Here is a 17,188-nt window from a genome sequence, read left to right as displayed (position 1 = left end):
GTCCTCCATCATGTCTCCATGCTCTACCCTTGTTCCCCATCCATTTCTGTTCCCTCTGCCCTGTTCTTCCATCCCTGCTCCTGTTCCCTACCCCCTGTCCCTTATCCCCATTGGCTCTTCTTTGCCTGTCTCTGTGCCTACACTCCCGTCCCCATCCCCGCCTCCTGTCCCCATCCCCCTGCCTGTCCCTATTCTACTGTCCGTGCCCTCCCTATTCCACTGTCCGTGCCCTCATCCTCTTCTCACCGTCCTCCGGCGCTCCCTCCCTTTCTCCTCTCACTGTTTTCCGCTCGCCCCGCCCGGCGGCTCCCGGCGGCCCCGGCGGCCGCAGGCGCCGGTCTGAATGTCGCCATGTCTGGGGCCCCGCTGCGTGTGGTGCTGTTGGGGCCCGTGCCCTACGCGGAGGCGCTGCGGGTGCAGGAGCGCTGCGTGGCGGCGGCGCGGGCAGCGCGGAGCCCGACTCCGGCCCCCGGGGGCCCCGCCGTGCGGGGCGGCCCCCGTGCGGTGCCCGCGGAGAGCGTGGTGCTGAGCGAGCCGGCGCATCCCGTGTACACGTGGGGGTTGCGGGGCGCGCCGGACGCGGCAGCGGCGGCGACGCTGCGGGCACGGGGCGCGGGGCTGGTGGCGGCGCGGCGCGGCGGCCACATCACCTTCCACGGCCCCGGGCAGCTCCTCGCCTTCCCCGTGCTCGACTTGCGCCGGCGCCGCCTCCCGGTTCGCGGGTACGTGGCCGGGCTGGAGGCGCTGGTGTTGCGGCTCTGCCGGAGGCTCGGCCTGGGAGCCGCCCGCGCCCTCCCGCCGCCCTTCACCGGAATCTGGATGGGCGACAGCAAGTTGTGTGCCATCGGTGAGCGGGGACGCGGGGCAGGGACCGGCTGTGTGTGTGTGCGCGCACCTCTGCTCAGTAGACTAGCTGAGAGATGGGGCTGCCCAACCTGGAGAAGAGAAGGTTCCAGGGAGAACTTAGAGCCCCTTCCAGTACCTAAAGGAGCTCCAAGAGAGCTGGAGAGAGACTTTGGACAAAGGCCTGGAGTGACAGGACAAGGGGGAATGGCTTCCCACTGCCAGAGGGCAGGGTTAGATGGGATATTGGGAAGAAATATCTTTTGTGCCCAGTTCTGGGATATTGGGAGGAAAAGTTTTCTGTGTCTAGTTCTGGGTTCCTCAGTACAACAAAGATGAGCTACTGGAGAGAGTCGAGCAGAAGCCTTGAAGATGATTAAAGGTCTGGAGCATCTCTTATCTGAAGGGACCTGGGCCTGGTTAGTTTGGAGAAAAGACTGAGAGGGGATCTCATCAGTTCAGGGTGGGTGCCTGTAGCCTGGTTCCCAGGCTTGTGCCCGTCCCCTGTCACCCTCCACAGCCCCACATCCTGCACCCCTTTCTGGAACCCACCACCCCCAGCTGGGTTCTGCTGCCTGGGTTTGGGGTCCTGCACCTCAGACTCTCATTTGCAGCACAGCCGTCTGTCCAAGCTCATGAAAACTTCAGCAGTGGGAGGTGCTGGGGGATGCAGTGCTGAAGGGAGCTGCACCCTGTCTGTCCCAGATTTGGGGAACCTGCCTGTAAGTTAGGGCAGATTTGGGGAACACAGCATGCAGACTGGGGGATGTTTATAGTGACCTGGGCAGTGTCTGAATATCTCACACTGAAATATCCCTGGCAATGGATGCTGACGGGTGGGTGCTTTTGGCCCCTGCAGGTGTGCACTGTGGGAACTACATCACCTCTCATGGGCTGGCACTGAACTGCTGCACTGACCTCACCTGGTTTGACCACATCATCCCCTGCGGGCTGGAGGGGAAAGGTGTCACCTCACTGAGCCGCGAGCTGGGACAGCACATCACTGTTGACCACGTCCTGGAGCCCTTCCTGGACTCCTTCCAGGAGGTCTTTGACTGCGCTTTGGTCTTTTCAGACGACCCTGCTGACTAGGACTGTCATGGTGCCTTGGCCAGGTGTTTTGACTGATGGACGTTGTGGCAGCTACCTGGGGCTTTGTTGCAAGACAAGACCTCTTGTGCCTTTGCCTATAGACTCTGCCTGGACAGTGGCACAGAGGCTGCTGCTTAAACATCCAAACTGCTTTGGGGCTGTTCTCCCCAGCCCCCTGGGTCTCTGCCCCTCTGCAGAGACCTCCAAGGTTACCACCTCCCTGTGTCACTTGCTGGGGGAATACCCAAATAGGTGCTTTTTTTTGTTTTTTTCTGCTGCTCTCCCCGCAAAAATCCAAAATTTGGGTAAATGTTCATACATCCTTTGGACAAGAAGAAGAGGGATTGGTGGTTGAGCATCCTTCCCTCGCTGGATTAACAGAGGTAGATGAGGTAGATTTTATATAAAGAGAGTTGCTAGGAACATTGGCTTTGCTTGTTTATTTACCCCTTGTTTATTTGCCCTGAGTCTGGAGAAATCCTCACTTTGGGGTTGGAGAAGATGGAAAATGGCTGTAAATGGTGGTTAAAAGGCCACCAGAGCATTGTGGATGCAGTGGGAAAAGCAGGAGGAGGGCAAGAGGTCAGGCTGTGTGAGGAGAGAAACCACAGCTGTCATGGACCCTGCAGGACACCAGCTGGGTGATGGGGACCTGCTCTCACTGGGTCTGTGGTGCTGGAGGAGATGTTGCTGAGGTCCATGTTGGCACTTCTGACATTGCTGTCCCAGCCACAGCATCATAAACTGATTTTCATCGACAGGTTTCTTAAGGGGTAAGAAAGTCCCCTGAGACTAAAGTCCCCACACCCTGCTCAGACAAGACCTGACTCTCACCCACAGACCCTCATGGCTGCTCTGGGCCTTCTTTCTGCCCCACAAGCTTTGAGGCTTCTGTGCATCTGCCCCCCTGGGATTTTGGGCGGACAAAGGGTGCAGCTGGCACTGATGGGGCTGGAAACAGGTGAAAATCTCATTTCACGGAGCAGGCTGAGCTCTGGAAGGGAATGGCAAGCAGGGAACAACGTGCCCAGGCAGGCTCGGTGCCAGTGTGAAAGCTCAGGGACAATGGGGGTGGATGAGGAGGGACAGGATAGTGTGACTGCCAGCATGTGCTGGGGGAAAATCCAGAGTCCAGCCCTGCCGGACCCATAAGGCCCCTGGTATTTGGCTGGGGAAAGGGGGCTGTGGCAGGACCCGTGGAACTGGGAACAGGCTGGTGGTCTGTGGCGAGGCTGGGTGGCTGTGACAGGTGACTCTGCCCCGGGAAGGGGAGGAGACTGGCAGCATTCCCAGCCTGGCTGCATCCCTTCCTACCGCCTTCGATGCTCAGTCTGGCTTAGCTGGCAGCAGCGCAGGCAGGGAGGGCACGCTGGGTGAGTGTGATCCCCCTTTCCCACTCCCTGACCCCCAGTCCCCTCCCTGGCCCCAGACCCTCTCTAAGGTGGGCCCCCCCCCCCCCGCCCCAGCATGCCGCACCACATTTGCAGGTCCCCTCCTGGTATAAACCCAGATAATGCCCTAAATATCTCAAGTTCAACCTATCTCTAAGTCAGGAAGGCAGCCAGATCTGAGTCCTTTGTTGCTGCTCAGCCCCTTCCTCCTCCTCCTCACTGCTGGGGTCTCATCCTGAGAGGTGCATCCTGAGTTTGGGGTGACTTTTTCGGGCGGAGGAATCAGCTGCCTGTGTTGTGGGCTGCTGGTGCTTGAGAGCAGGGGGAAATAGGGTGGATGCCTGGGGAGTGACTGGTTTATGGGACCAGCATGGCCCAAAGGATGGCACATGTAGGGGACTGTGTTCTGGTGTCCCTTCCTGGCTCAGGCAAGGGCACAGAGGGCACAAGGAGGTCCAGGGGAGGCTAGTAGAGGGGCATGATGTTCAAAGGAGGACAGGTCAGAGGGGATCTGGGACCCATAGGAAGGGAGGTTTAGGGCATTGACCCCTAGAGATGTGTTCACAGGGGTGTGTGGGATGCTGTGCCAGCTTGCGCCCTGCAAGGGTGCAGGAGATGTGCCCACCACCCCCACACATCCCCAGGGAAAGATGACTTTGAACCCAACCATCCTGGCCCCCTGGGTCAGCTTCATCCCCTTGTCCTCAACAGAGACATGAGAGGGGGACAGGCAGCTGTTTCAGAGCCCCAAGAGCTTTATCCACTCCATGGAAGGAGTGAAATTTAAGGAAAGGGCTGCCAGGAATGCAAAGGGTTTGGACACGCCTGCTTTGTAGCAGAGGAGGTGCTTCAAGGGCCATTTTGGGGTCATTGTTGCATCCAGAAGGACCATTATCCCAGGAGCTGCCCCACCATGAGGGTGGCCTGTGCTGAGTCTCCTTGTCCTTCCCTGCAGCCTGGAGGAGAATATGGAAGAGAACAACCAGACAGAGACCTGGCACCAAGGCCTGCAGGCTGTGCTTAATGTCTTAAACCAGACACTGCATGGGGTCATCCACTGCTCTGCCAATTGCCCTATCACCACTGCGACTGCCTCATGGAACACCCGCAATGGTCATCCTGGCCGGAACGACAATGCCTACATGTACATCCTCTTCGTCATGACACTCTTTGCCGCCATGGTGGGCAGCCTCATCCTGGGCTACACCCGCTCCCGGAAAGTGGACAAGCGCAGCGACCCATACCATGTCTACATTAAGAACAGAGTCTCCATGGTCTGAGGCCGGCCCTGATGCCTTTTCCCTATGGAGCCAGTGGGTTTGGGGTCATGTCACTGTGCACATTCTGCTGTCTGTGCAATGTGGCAGTGCTGCTAGCCCCAAATCTGCTGGGAACCCCTGCCATGTAGGTGCTCAGCCTTGGTATGAGCAGCACCAGAACATCCTCACCAGGATACAGCTCCTGGCTGGCAGGAGCTGGCAGGATATGACCCACAGGCGGGTCCTGGTGCTGCAGCCCACCTTGGCTGAGCCTCATAGTTAAGGTAGCTGCTTTCCCACCTGATGAAGCTGGCAGGGGTCTTACAGGAAAAGAATTCCTCATTTCCCTGATCCCTGCTGGATCAGCCAGCAGTGACCTCCTTGGGCTCCCAGCAGCTGTGTGACATGGGCTTTTCTGGTGCTGAAACCCTGTAATTTTTGAGCTGGTCTAGGCCTTGCTTTTTTTGGGGAGGGAATTAAAGGACGTGGCAGGTTCCAGGTGGATTTTTTTTCCTTCTTCTCTGAGCAGAATTGGCATTGGGGACAGTCTATGGGGCACCACTCTGTATCAGAGCCCAGAGTATGCTGGAAGGGCTAAACCTGCTCCCTGAGTGCTGCCAAGGGATGGATTCAAGGGCAATCCCTGGGTGGCGTCACAGCCCCTACAGCAGGGTAGAGCAAGCCTCACCACCCAAGAAGTTGCTTTGTCTCTGCTGCTGTCCGGAGAATATTGCTGGAGCTGTGGGCATACTGTGAGCGTTGCCTGAGCCTAGCTGGAGTCGTGTAGCTCCATGCAACTCCCAAGGTCTCTCCAGGCTCTGGACAGTGATGCTGGTTTTTCCGGCTTCCTTCCTGCTGTCAGCTGCAGCTTTGGCCTTTTGTACTGCAGGTTGCAAATGTGTTTTCCATGGGGTAAGGGCGCAGTGATGGACAGGAAAGGGATGTTCTTGTGTCCTGCTCGGCATCTTGGCTTTGGCTCTGCTATTAAGCTGGCTGAGTTTGGACCTTGCCTGTGGAGTGGCCAGTGTCCAGGACATTGAATGTCCCCGTCACTCAAAACAGTCTGTGGGAAGCACTGATGACCCAGTATCTTGCAGGTCTGTTCATAATAGCATAATGAATACCATTTAATTGCAGCTAGATTAGCTGGCCAACAGGGGCCTTTCCGCTAGCATTCCAGGGTTAAACATGGCTGCAATCCTGAGCCCGAACAGTGATGACAAACCTTAATCCAAAAAATAATAGTGGATGTGAGTGTGTTTGGGGTAGGGCTGGAAATGTTGGCACCAGAGGCATTGATATGGCAGCAGGTCAGCAACTGATTCCTGATTTTCCATGCGCTCAGCTTGGGCACAAAACCTGAAACGGGTTTTAGGGAGCCCACTTTGGGGCTGATCCCACTGGGATTCCTGAGCCAGCAAGTCTTTCTGGGTCCAGGTACGTGTGTCTTCCGGCACCTGGCCCAAGCAGGAAGTAGCTGGAGAGGCTTCGCTGTGTTTATCTTGCAGTTGCAGCCCTGGGAAAGAAAATAAACCTTTTATCTGCAAATAAATCAGGGGAACTGGGCCAGCTGGGGACAGAGACACAAAGCACTCTTGAGTTTCCTCCACCTTCATGGTGTTTGTCCTCCTCCAGTGGATGAGCCATGGAGCAGCCTTGAGTGCCAGGGCCAGGATGTGGAGCCCTGGAATGGGATGGGTACTGGACGGTGAGCATGGCACCCCAAATCCTCCCTGGTGAAGGTGTCTTGTTGCTTTTCCCACTTCTCGGAGAGAAGGATGAATGTGGTGAGCCTGGAGTCTCTTCTGCTGTGACCCAAGGGGGATAACCCTGATAAAGGGTGGCATATCATAAGAATTGGGGGGAAAAATGGTTCTTTTCTCTAATCCAGAAGACTCTAAAGGGCAAAAATCCCTCTTGCAAGACATAACTTCTGCAGTGATCATTATACATGCGATTTCTGATCCATCGGCAGCTCCTCCTGCCCATCCTTGCAGTTAAATTTGGGCCAGAGCCTGTGGCAGCGCTGGGGTGGGCTGCCCAGGGTTTCCCCACCCTGGAGCTGCCGGCTGCATACACCAGGCTGGATGACAAGAGACCAGTGCCACCTTGTGGCAGCTGCCTCAGAGTCCCAGTACCACATGCTCCTCTTTCCCGGAACACTGGCATTCCCGGAGCAAGAGTAGACGGACTTCTCTCCATGGGACCTTCAGCTCCTGTTAGGCTACCCTTGTCCCCATGGAACCCACGTCTCCAGCTTGGCTCGTGTCCACTTGGGACCAGTGGCTCTTGTCCCCATGGTACCCACAGCTCCAGGCTGGCTGGTGTTCCCGTGGCTGTGGGGCTGTAATGCCTTGGAGACAGTTGCAGCCAGTTGCAGTTGTTCCCATCTTGCAGAGCGCTGGAGAAAGGAACTCCACCATAAGGCTGTGTGGCACACTGAGAGACATCAGACACTTTGGTCTCACAGGTGGCTGTCCCATCTTTAGGCTCTGCTGTACAAATCCCATGGAGAAGAGGAAGGCAGCATGGGAACAGGGGACGGGCAGGCTCCTTAGTAAGCACAGCAACCACCCACAGAAAACATGTGGCTCCCGAGAACACTTCTGCTCCCCTCTTGCCGGCACCTGCAGGGGTGTGGGCAGAGGAGCCCTGGGCACCCCACAAACAAAGGTCTGTGCAAAGGGCTGCAGAGGGATATCCCCTGGCCCCAGCCTTTCTCCAAAGAAGTGTGCACCAGCCACATATGTACATGGAAAACGCACTCCTACACCATCCCTTGTACCAATGAGCTTTGCAATACTTACAAAGAAAGGGAATATACAGGCAGCACATACAGCTTGAATGCAAAGACAAACAGTGCTCTCTGACCTGCATTTCCCAGTTTGCCTGCTAACTATTCCCCATGTTCTTAGCTATTACTCCAGTCTCTGATCAGTATGTTTTAGTTAGGACAGTATCTGGATCTGTCTGCTTGCCAGGAAAGGCTGGTGCTGCTCCAGAGTTAACCAGGTGTGGAGAAAGGACACTCCACTCACCTATTACTTGTTTCTCTGGCTGGCAGTCACCACAGAGCAGCAGGTGGCAGATTTCAACCTGGAAAAGCAGGGGCAAAAGCTTTGTGGGTCAATGCAATTGCCTGAGAAAGCTCACTCCTTTCCCCGTATCCTTCAGAAGACAGCTGGTGTGCCCAGGGAAACGGCTGAAGATTTTTACACCTTTTTTGTGTGCCCTCCTCAGAGGCCAATGAGCAGTGCCAGGCAGCAACTGTTCCAGGACCCTGGTGAATCATTAATAATTGTTTTCTGCTCATAGTACTGACTGCCAGAGCTAGAAACAAACAGTACCCACTTTGGTTTTTTTGCCCCCCCAACAATATGTGGTGTTGTCCCTGTGCTACTGGGGCTCTGCTATGAACCATCAGAAGGACTTGCGCCTCACAGAGTGTAAATGTAGGATCTTTGTGGTGAGCATGGGTGGTGGCTGGTGGAGATGAAGGAAATGAGTAACCACAGATCCAGACAAGGCCTGACAGCCCAAAATCCCTTTCTCGTTTGCAGGAAAGGGAGAGTGGGCAGGAAGATGGTGCCTGTGGATTACTGCCTCTGCTGCTTGCTGGACACCACACTGGGCACTGATACTGGACTTCTGAAGGAGATCATTTTCCTCACCTGGATCTGGCACAGGGGAGTCATAAGCAAGAACAGGAGATGATTCTCCACCAAGAGGGCTTTGTGGAGACACACGTAGATGCCACCACGTTACTCCAACTCACAAGCAAACCAAACCCACCATGGATTATGAAAGGAGTCACTACAGGGGGCAGGATTGGCTGAAGTCTCCCCACCCCAAATGTCTGCCTTTTGGATAATTTCAGAAGGAGAAGTCCAGTGGTGTGCTGTGCTCCTGGGCACATCCTGGTGATGTCTTGTGCCTGTGGGTTTTACTGTAAAACCACATAGTACAGCTCCCTGCCACATGGTAACCCAGCATCAAGATTAAGCACCACATGAAGTTCCTAGCTGTACTTGCAGAATGATACCTACCATACCCTGCACAAGTTTTCTTTAAGAAAGGGAGAGGGCTATATTAAGGAAAATATGAGAAGCAAATACCATTCTGTGTTCGTCTTTGCTGTTTATGAATTTAACTCTTCCCTCTATCAAGGTCTCCAGCTGTCATCTGTTCCAGGTCTTCTTGTAGGTCTGGAGGTGTTTATATCAGTCCCCCCTGCCTCCAAACAACCCATTTTGCAGATTAATTCATAGCAAGGTGAAATGGAATCCAAAACATTCCTCCTGGCACCTGTGTTAGAGGAAGGTGCTCCGTCCAGCCTCTCATTTAGCCTCACAGGAACAGCTTGCACTGAAGGCAAAGAGCAGAGAAGGAAAACCAGTCTACACCAACCCATGTGTCAGAGCCTTTCTACAGGGTCCACCAGGAATTTTCAGCTTCTGTTCCCGTTCTTGACCCTATCACCTCTGTCCTCCTATGCAGGTTCCTATCTCAGCCTCCTCTTTCTAGTCTTCTGGCTCTGGGCAGAAGGGGTGGCCCTACTGCTAGCCAGGCAGAAGCATTTATGGCTCAGAGCAAGCTGCCAGGGGCTGGCTGAGTGAGGCTCCACTGCAAACTCTCTGACACGTAGCAGGGAAAGTCAAGACAACTTGCTTATGTCCTGCTTTCCTGGGGTCAGAAGTGCCAACCAAATTCAGGCACTTCATTAACATACTTAAAAACTTCAACCAAAACAAGCATTAAGAGATTCTTGGAGAAGCAACTCAAGAAAGAAATGATTGACAAGGACAAGAGAGGTTGCAGCTAATGCTGTGGAGGTCACACAGGGAACTTTCCTGGCTTAGAAGGTTCAAGGAGCATATGAAGGTGAATATGCTCAATGCATTTAGGCAACTCCCTGGGGACACAAGCTCACTGCCCCAAGCAAACAGACAGTCTAGCTAACACTGAGCAACCAGCACAAATATCACTGCCACATAGATCCTGCACCCGAGATACAGGAGACACAGCAGAGCAGGTCTGCTCCTTTCACATCAGTCCCCAGAACCTGGTTTGAGACGGGAAAGCGGACTGGGCTATTTATTTCAAATGTTGTACCATGATGGACCAATGATCGATGCTGACATAACGGGCTGCTATAACCACTTAGGAGGTGCCAGAGACTCGTGACATGTCCCATGACACTATGCATTGTAAAACTCCCTGCCTCAGGGGAGGCATAAGGTTCCCACCTGAGCTTGAAGTGTATAATAACTCATGAAATCTTTGAGTTTTGGGATGGGGGGCTTCTCCCACCCCCAACGGATCAAGAGCATCACTTCATTCAAGGACCAAGTTTCATTACTGGATCCAGTGGGTTGTGACTACATATATAAATATATATATATTTTTTCCTACCTTCTTTTTTATTTCTTTACCTTTTCCTCATAGATTTCCTTAGGTGATGTTTTTATTCCTTAATATTACTGTATTCCTTATACAGTTCCTTAAATGTTATTTTTATGCTTTAATATTGCTGTATTACTATAGATGATAACACCCAAAATGACAACATACCTGTTTACCTTTGAAACAAAATTGTTCTAAAATAAACCCAACATAAATATGTTTACAAAACATCAATTATTCAGTGTCCTTTTACTCTAATCAACCCCAAGAAATTTGTTGACAAGAACCTGGGTTATCCTCCAGGGGTGGGTCGTAACAGAGGGTCACACACATTAAGAGTTTTGTGGAGGCACATCTTCAGTTTCTTTCCTATGTGAGAAGGAAGGTTGGTGCAGTTATCTTAAATTGTGACTACTTCCCCTCTAGAAACTTCATTGTCCAGGTAGCAAAATAGGGTCAGCTGTTTGGATTACAGCAACAATCTTTACCCTCTGAATCTCACTGTTTTTCACCTGGGCAACAATCCTACTTGCCAGCTGTGTGGCCAAATATAAGGGGAGTACTTTTAAATTTAGGTGATCAATGGAGCATAGAAGGGTGAGAAAGTACGTACTGGGAAACTAGGCAGACTAGTATACACAGTAACTATGTAACACTAGATGTTCTTCATTATCAAGGTCTTGTTCCTCTCTGACTTGGCTGCACGCATGGGAACACAATGGTGAAGGTTGTACAGGGGGGTGAGAAAGCTGATGATGGGAGGAAGAATAGGTGGGCAGGGGTTGTAGGACCACTACCCCACAGGAGAGCATGCACAGACTGTTGCCACTTTATGTAATTAATAGGCGGTGTTTGGCTGCCTCTCAGGCATCACCTTATACTGTGTCCTGGCCCTACGTAGTATAATGGATAGCTGATAAATAGGAACACCTGGAGTGGGGGAGCTGAACAACACCCATCCTTCCACCGAGGCTGTGTTAGCTCCACAGGGATGCCTGCTAAGCATGAGTGCCATCCAGCTTCTGCCACCCTGGTAGCCCTGGCCTGTCTGCTCAAGTAAGCATCAGAAATAGGAAGAAACTGCTGCAGCATCAACTATGTTTCAACTATAGTGTATCTTTTTATATCCTTTAATTAAGTTTTAAATATTTTATTCTTTCTAGTCTCTTTTGTATTAAGTATTTTATCCTTTTAATTATCTTTTTTTGTTATTGCAATAAATGCTGTTTGTGGTATCTTATGACTGTGATTATCTTTATTCTGGACATGTATCCAAAACAAACTGTTACACCAAACATGTTCCCACCTCCTCATATTCAAAATAACAACATGCAGAAATGCCACTTACAGCTCTTGAATGGCCAAGTAACAGGTCAGATTATTGTCCAATTTCTTACATTATTTCCCACAGCCCCCTTCCCCAACTTTTACTTTTTGTGTATAGTTCCTGAAGTTTGTACACAAAAAGAAGCTAGCTTTTCACTTTTCAGTACTTTATCAAAGTTTCTGGAAGATGCAGTTGTTTGTTTAGACAGAACTATTCCAGAGGATTGCTTGTCCAAGCCAGACCTCAATGTTTTCAAAATTTTGCGTAAAGCAGTGTGTTCAGACTGTGAGTACTGGAAGCTCTGACCTTAATTACTTAATTCTTATTTTCTGAAGAAAAAAGTCTTAAAGTCTGCCCAACTGCTCTAGGTTTGAGTTGAAAACACAACATTCTGGGGGCAACACAACATCTATTTCAGGCTTTAATTTTGCTATTTCGGCTGATGCTAAAGAGGAGAACTACTAGTAAGACGGAAGACAGTTCATCAACAGTTTTGTAGCACTGTATGTTCCTCCACTTCTCTGGGGACACCCCCTTGTCGCGGAGGAGAAGCTTGCGTGCCCTCATGAGGTTGAGAGCTATGCTGGCGGTGGTTTGTGCCTCCGGTAGTGTCTCCCATGCCAGACAGGTCTAAGCTGAAGGGTCATCCCATGGGCAGGATGGGCTTGTGTCTCGGTTTGAGGGGAAAAAACCAAAATGTTTTACCCACAAGCAGGGGAGGGGCCTCCTCCACGATAATCACACCACTCTTTATCAAATTTAAGAAAAGGAATTTTAATACAAGAAGGATAACTGATATATATATATATATGTAAACAGACTAGTGCAACCCACTTCCCCAACGCCACAAGAGAGGAAAAAAAAACCAAAAAAAACAACAACAAAACCCAGCAGGTTTTTTTTTTCGGGAGGAAAGGTTATACTCAAGTGTTCATATCACAGCCTGGCTGGCTGAAGAGTGAGTTTCAGTCCCTCTCCAGCGAGACAGACGAGCAGTGAGCTTTCAGATGGACTCAGTCTCTTCCCCCTGTGTTCCCCGTCCAAGAAGCAGAAAGATACGAGCAACCAGCAGCAAATCCAAGGCAGGCAGCAGCAGCAGCACGGCACGAAAAAGTAGTCCGAAGTAGGCAGCGGCAAAACAGCCAGGAAAACCCCAGCAGTAACCAGCAGGGCAGCCTGCCTCCTTCGAGCCCCCACTCCCCCGTTCCACCGAGCCAAGACTGGGGAGAATATACAAAAAAAAAAAAACAAACCAAAAGAGACAAACCTGCCCCCACCCCAGCGATCAACAGTTAACTGCTTCTTTTGTTAACCGCTGGCCTGGGCAGTTAAGTGGCAGGGGAGAGAATTTACATAATAATCCCAAACTACAACATTATCCACCCCTAAATTCTCTTCCATGCCGATACTCTACATTAAACTTAAATTTTCTTTCAAATAATTAAGTGTTTACAAATACAGTAATATGAGTCGTTTACCCAGAGATAAGTTCCCCTTGAGGTACACATCGTGTCTCTCCATCTTCCTGCATCACCCACCAGGTGGAACCAGATCCTTGAGCAAAGACAACCCCACGAATGGGTTTGCCTTTGCCTGAGGCAGGGTTGATCCAGACTGTTTTCCCTAGCATACCTCTCAGGTGTATTACAGGGACTTTGTCTCCATCTACAGTGTGAAGGGGTTCTGATTGGGCAGGACCGGCTCGATTGACAGAGCCTCTAGTGTTGACTAGCCATGTAGCCTTTGCTAAGTGTTGATCCCAGTGTTTGAAAGTCCCTCCACCCAACGCCTTCAAAGTGGTTTTCAACAGTCCATTACATCGCTCAACTTTCCCGGCAGCTGGTGCATGGTAGGGGATATGATACACCCACTCAATGCCATGTTCTCTCGCCCAGGTAGCAACTAAGCTGTTTTTGAAATGAGTTCCATTATCTGACTCAATTCGTTCTGGGGTGCCATGTCGCCACAGCACTTGTTTTTCCAGGCCTAGGATGGTGTTCCGAGCAGTGGCGTGAGGCACTGGGTGTGTCTCCAGCCACCCTGTGGTTGCTTCCACCATGGTGAGCACATAGCGCTTGCCTTGGCGGGTCTGTGGCAGTGTGATGTAGTCAACCTGCCAGGCCTCCCCGTACTTATACTTATCCCAGCGTCCACCATACCACAGGGGCTTCACTCTCTTAGCCTGCTTAATGGCAGCACATGTCTCGCAGTCGTGGATAACCTGAGAGATAATGTCCATGGTTAAATCCACTCCTCGGTCTCGTGCCCATTTATAAGTGGCATCTCTGCCCTGATGGCCCGAGGCATCATGGGCCCATCGAGCCAAGAACAGCTCTCCCTTGTGCTGCCAGTCCAGATCTGTCTGTGATACTTTCACTTGCGCAGCTCGGTCTGCCTGTTGGTTGTTGAGATGTTCCTCATTGGCCCGATTTTTGGGCACGTGTGCGTCTACGTGGCGGACTCTCACAATCAGCTTCTCTACTCGGGTGGCAATGTCTTGCCATATATCGGCAGCCCAGATGGGTTTCCCTCTGCGTTTCCAATTGGTTTTCTTCCATCGGTCTAACCATCCCCAGAGAGCATTGGCCACCATCCATGAGTCGGTGTAGAGGTAAAGCTTTGGCCATTTCTCTCGTTCAGCAATGTCCAGGGCCAACTGCACGGCTTTAAGCTCTGCAAACTGACTCGACCCACCTTCTCCTTCAGTAGCTTCTGCAACTTGTCGGGTGGGACTCCATACAGCTGCTTTCCATTTGCGATTAGTCCCTACAATGCGACAGGAGCCATCGGTGAAGAGGGCGTAGCATATTTCTTCTTCTGGCAATTGATTGTATGGTGGAGCTTCTTCCGCACGTGTCACCTGCTCTTCCTCTTCATCTGCTAGACCAAAATTTTCACCTTCAGGCCAGTTCGTGATGATTTCCAGGATCCCAGGGCGATTTGATTTTCCTATACGGGCGCGCTGCGTAATCAGGGCAATCCACTTGCTCCAGGTGGCATCAGTGGCGTGATGTGTAGAGGCAGCCTGTCCTGACAACATCCACTTCAGCACTGGTAGTCGAGGTGCCAGAAACAGCTGTGCTTCTGTGCCAATCACCTCTGAGGCGGCTTGAACTCCTTCATAGGCGGCTAGGATCTCTTTCTCTGTGGGGGTATAGTTGGCTTCAGATCCTCTGTAGCCTCGGCTCCAGAATCCAAGTGGTCGGCCTCGAGTCTCACCAGGCACCTTCTGCCAAAGGCTCCAAGACAGGCCATTATTCCCGGCGGCGGAGTAGAGCATGTTCTGTATGTCTGGTCCTGTCCTGACTGGTCCAAGGGCTACAGCCTGAGCAATCTCATGCTTGATCTGGTCAAAGGCTTGTTGCTGCTCAGGGCCTCAGTGGAAATCATTCTTCTTACGGGTTACCAAGTAGAGAGGGCTTACGATCTGACTGTATGCTGGGATATGCATCCTCCAGAACCCTATGGCACCCAGGAAGGCTTGTGTTTCCTTTTTGCTGGTAGGTGGAGACATTGCTGTGATCTTATTGATGACTTCTGTTGGAATCTGACGGCGTCCATCCTGCCACTTCACTCCCAGGAACTGGATCTCTTGGGCTGGTCCCTTAACCTTACTCCGTTTGATGGCAAAGCCAGCTCCCAAAAGGATCTGGATGATTTTCTCTCCTTTCTGAAAAACCTCTTCTGCTGTGTCCCCCCACACAATGATGTCATCAATGTATTGCAGGTGTTCTGGAGCCTCACCCTTCTCCAGTGCAGTCTGGATCAGTCCATGACAGATGGTGGGACTGTGTTTCCACCCCTGGGGTAATCGGTTCCAGGTGTACTGCACGCCCCTCCAGGTAAAAGCAAACTGTGGCCTGCACTCTGGTGCCAGAGGAATGGAGAAGAACGCATTAGCAATGTCAATAGTGGCATACCACTTTGCTGCCCTGGACTTCAGTTCATACTGGAGCTCCAGCATGTCCGGCACAGCGGCACTCAGCGGTGGGGTAACTTCATTCAAGCCACGATAGTCCACAGTCAATCTCCATTCTCCATCAGACTTATGCACAGGCCAGATGGGGCTGTTGAAGGGTGAGTGGGTTTTGCTGACCACCCCTTGGCTCTCCAGTTCACGGATCATCTTATGGATGGGGATCACAGCATCGCGGTTCGTTCGGTATTGCTGACGGTGCACTGTCGTGGTGGCAATTGGCACTTGCTGTTCCTCAACTTTCAACAGTCCAACAGCAGAAGGACTTTCTGAGAGACCTGGCAATGAGTTCAATTGTTCAATCCCTTCTGTCTGTACAGTGGCTATTCCAAAGCCCATCTATGCCCCTTTGGGTCCTTAAAATATCCATTCCTGAGGTAGTCAATGCCCAGGATACATGGGGCGGCTGGACCAGTCACAATGGGGTGTTTCTGCCAATCTCTCCCTGTCAAGCTCACTTCAGCTTCTAGCACAGTCAACTCTTGAGATCCTCCTGTCACCCCAGAAATAGAAATAGTTTCTGAGCCCACATGTCCTGATGGCATTAATGTGCATTGAGCGCCAGTATCAACCAAAGCCTTATACTTTTGTGGGTCTGATGTACCAGGCCATCGAATCCACACAGTCCAATAGACACGGTTGTCCCGTGCCTCTACCTGGCTAGAGGCAGGGCCCCTCTAACACTGATCCTGGTCATAGCGGTCAGAACCTTTTCTCGATGAGTACACCTGGGAGGTGCCCTCCTGTGGGTCAGATTCTTGCCCGTGGGAAACTGGGACTGCACTTACTCTCACTGACCTTCTTCCATTCTCCTTCAGTTCTTGTACTTGGGCTGCAAAGGCACAGGTAGGTTTCCCATCCCACCGTCCCATGTCTTCTCCATGTTTGACCAGGAAGTACCACATCTCAGTTCGTGAGGTCTGTCCACTTCCTCTGGCTGGGGGGCGTCTGGCTCTGACTTCAGAGGTTCTCATTCGCACTGGTGCCACTTGGAGACTTTCCCTAATTTCCTCTCTGATCGCTTTTACCTCTGCAGACAGCGTCTTGAGACTCTCAACCAATGTCTCTACAGCAGAAATACGGGCCTGCATTGGGCTGTGGGTCATGCCTTCATATATCCGGAGCTTATTTGCTACAGCGCCCTGTTTCTTGGTTCTCTTCCCTATACATGGATGCCAGGAAATCGGTGTATTCAGCTGGCCCCGAGTGTGAAAGGTTCCACCACATATGTGGTGTGCATCTGACCTTGTCAGGGTCATTATTGGTTTGCCCACCTCTTCCAAAAAGCACGTCCATCATTGCCATCTCCCTCAGACGTAAAATTCCTTCTTCCATCGTCTTCCAAGTCTTCCTAATATGATGTTCCTGCAGGATTTCTCTATAAACAAACTTCTCTCTTACACTCGTTAGAAGTCATGCCCAGAGTGAAAGGGGCTTTGATTCCCTCACAAACACCTGTTCAATAGCCACATCCTGGGCCAGAGCCCCCAAAAACCTGGCTTCAGCACCATCCAGTTGTAAGGTTTCACCCATAAGGTCCCAAACTCGGATCAGCCAAGTCAGGATGGGCTCACCCGGGTGTCGAGCAATGTCTTTCCGCAAACTACGGAGATTATCAAATGACAATGACTCAGTGATGATCTCAGGCTCTGGGTCTGCTTGCTGTGGAGGTGCAGCAGCCCCCTCATCGTCCGCTGGATGGTCTGATTTGGTCTTATATTTCCTTTTCTGGATAGGGGCAACTTCCATAGGCTTGGCCTGTCCTCCTGGTTTAGCCTCGTCCTGCATCACTGTAACATCAGAGGTTTTATCCTCTTCCCTTTTTTTAGCCCCATCCTGCATCACTGTAACGTCAGGGGTTTTACCCTCTTCCTTCTCCCTCTTCACTGTAACGTCA

At 51.7% G+C, this 17,188-nt stretch overlaps 2 protein-coding genes across 2 annotated transcripts; both read left to right on the top strand.

The window, feature by feature from the left end:
- The first annotated feature begins 351 nt into the window (after positions 1 to 351).
- On the top strand, positions 352 to 2,358 carry LIPT2 (lipoyl(octanoyl) transferase 2). The gene is made up of 2 exons (XM_071562192.1): positions 352 to 847; positions 1,703 to 2,358. Exons 1-2 carry the CDS (start codon positions 352 to 354, stop codon positions 1,933 to 1,935), a joined length of 729 nt encoding a protein of 242 aa, XP_071418293.1. The 3' UTR covers positions 1,936 to 2,358.
- Positions 773 to 5,102, top strand: KCNE3 (potassium voltage-gated channel subfamily E regulatory subunit 3). The gene is made up of 2 exons (XM_071562202.1): positions 773 to 847; positions 4,282 to 5,102. The coding sequence occupies exon 2, from the start codon at positions 4,295 to 4,297 to the stop codon at positions 4,604 to 4,606; it is 312 nt and encodes a 103-aa protein (XP_071418303.1). The 5' UTR covers positions 773 to 847; positions 4,282 to 4,294; the 3' UTR covers positions 4,607 to 5,102.
- The last annotated feature ends 12,086 nt before the right edge of the window (positions 5,103 to 17,188 follow it).

The sequence above is a fragment of the Pithys albifrons genome, chromosome 1, assembly GCF_047495875.1.
Source record: "Pithys albifrons albifrons isolate INPA30051 chromosome 1, PitAlb_v1, whole genome shotgun sequence".
Lineage (NCBI taxonomy): Eukaryota > Metazoa > Chordata > Aves > Passeriformes > Thamnophilidae > Pithys > Pithys albifrons.
Note: the sequence above shows the minus strand (reverse complement) of the source record. Positions and strands in the feature narration are given on the sequence as shown.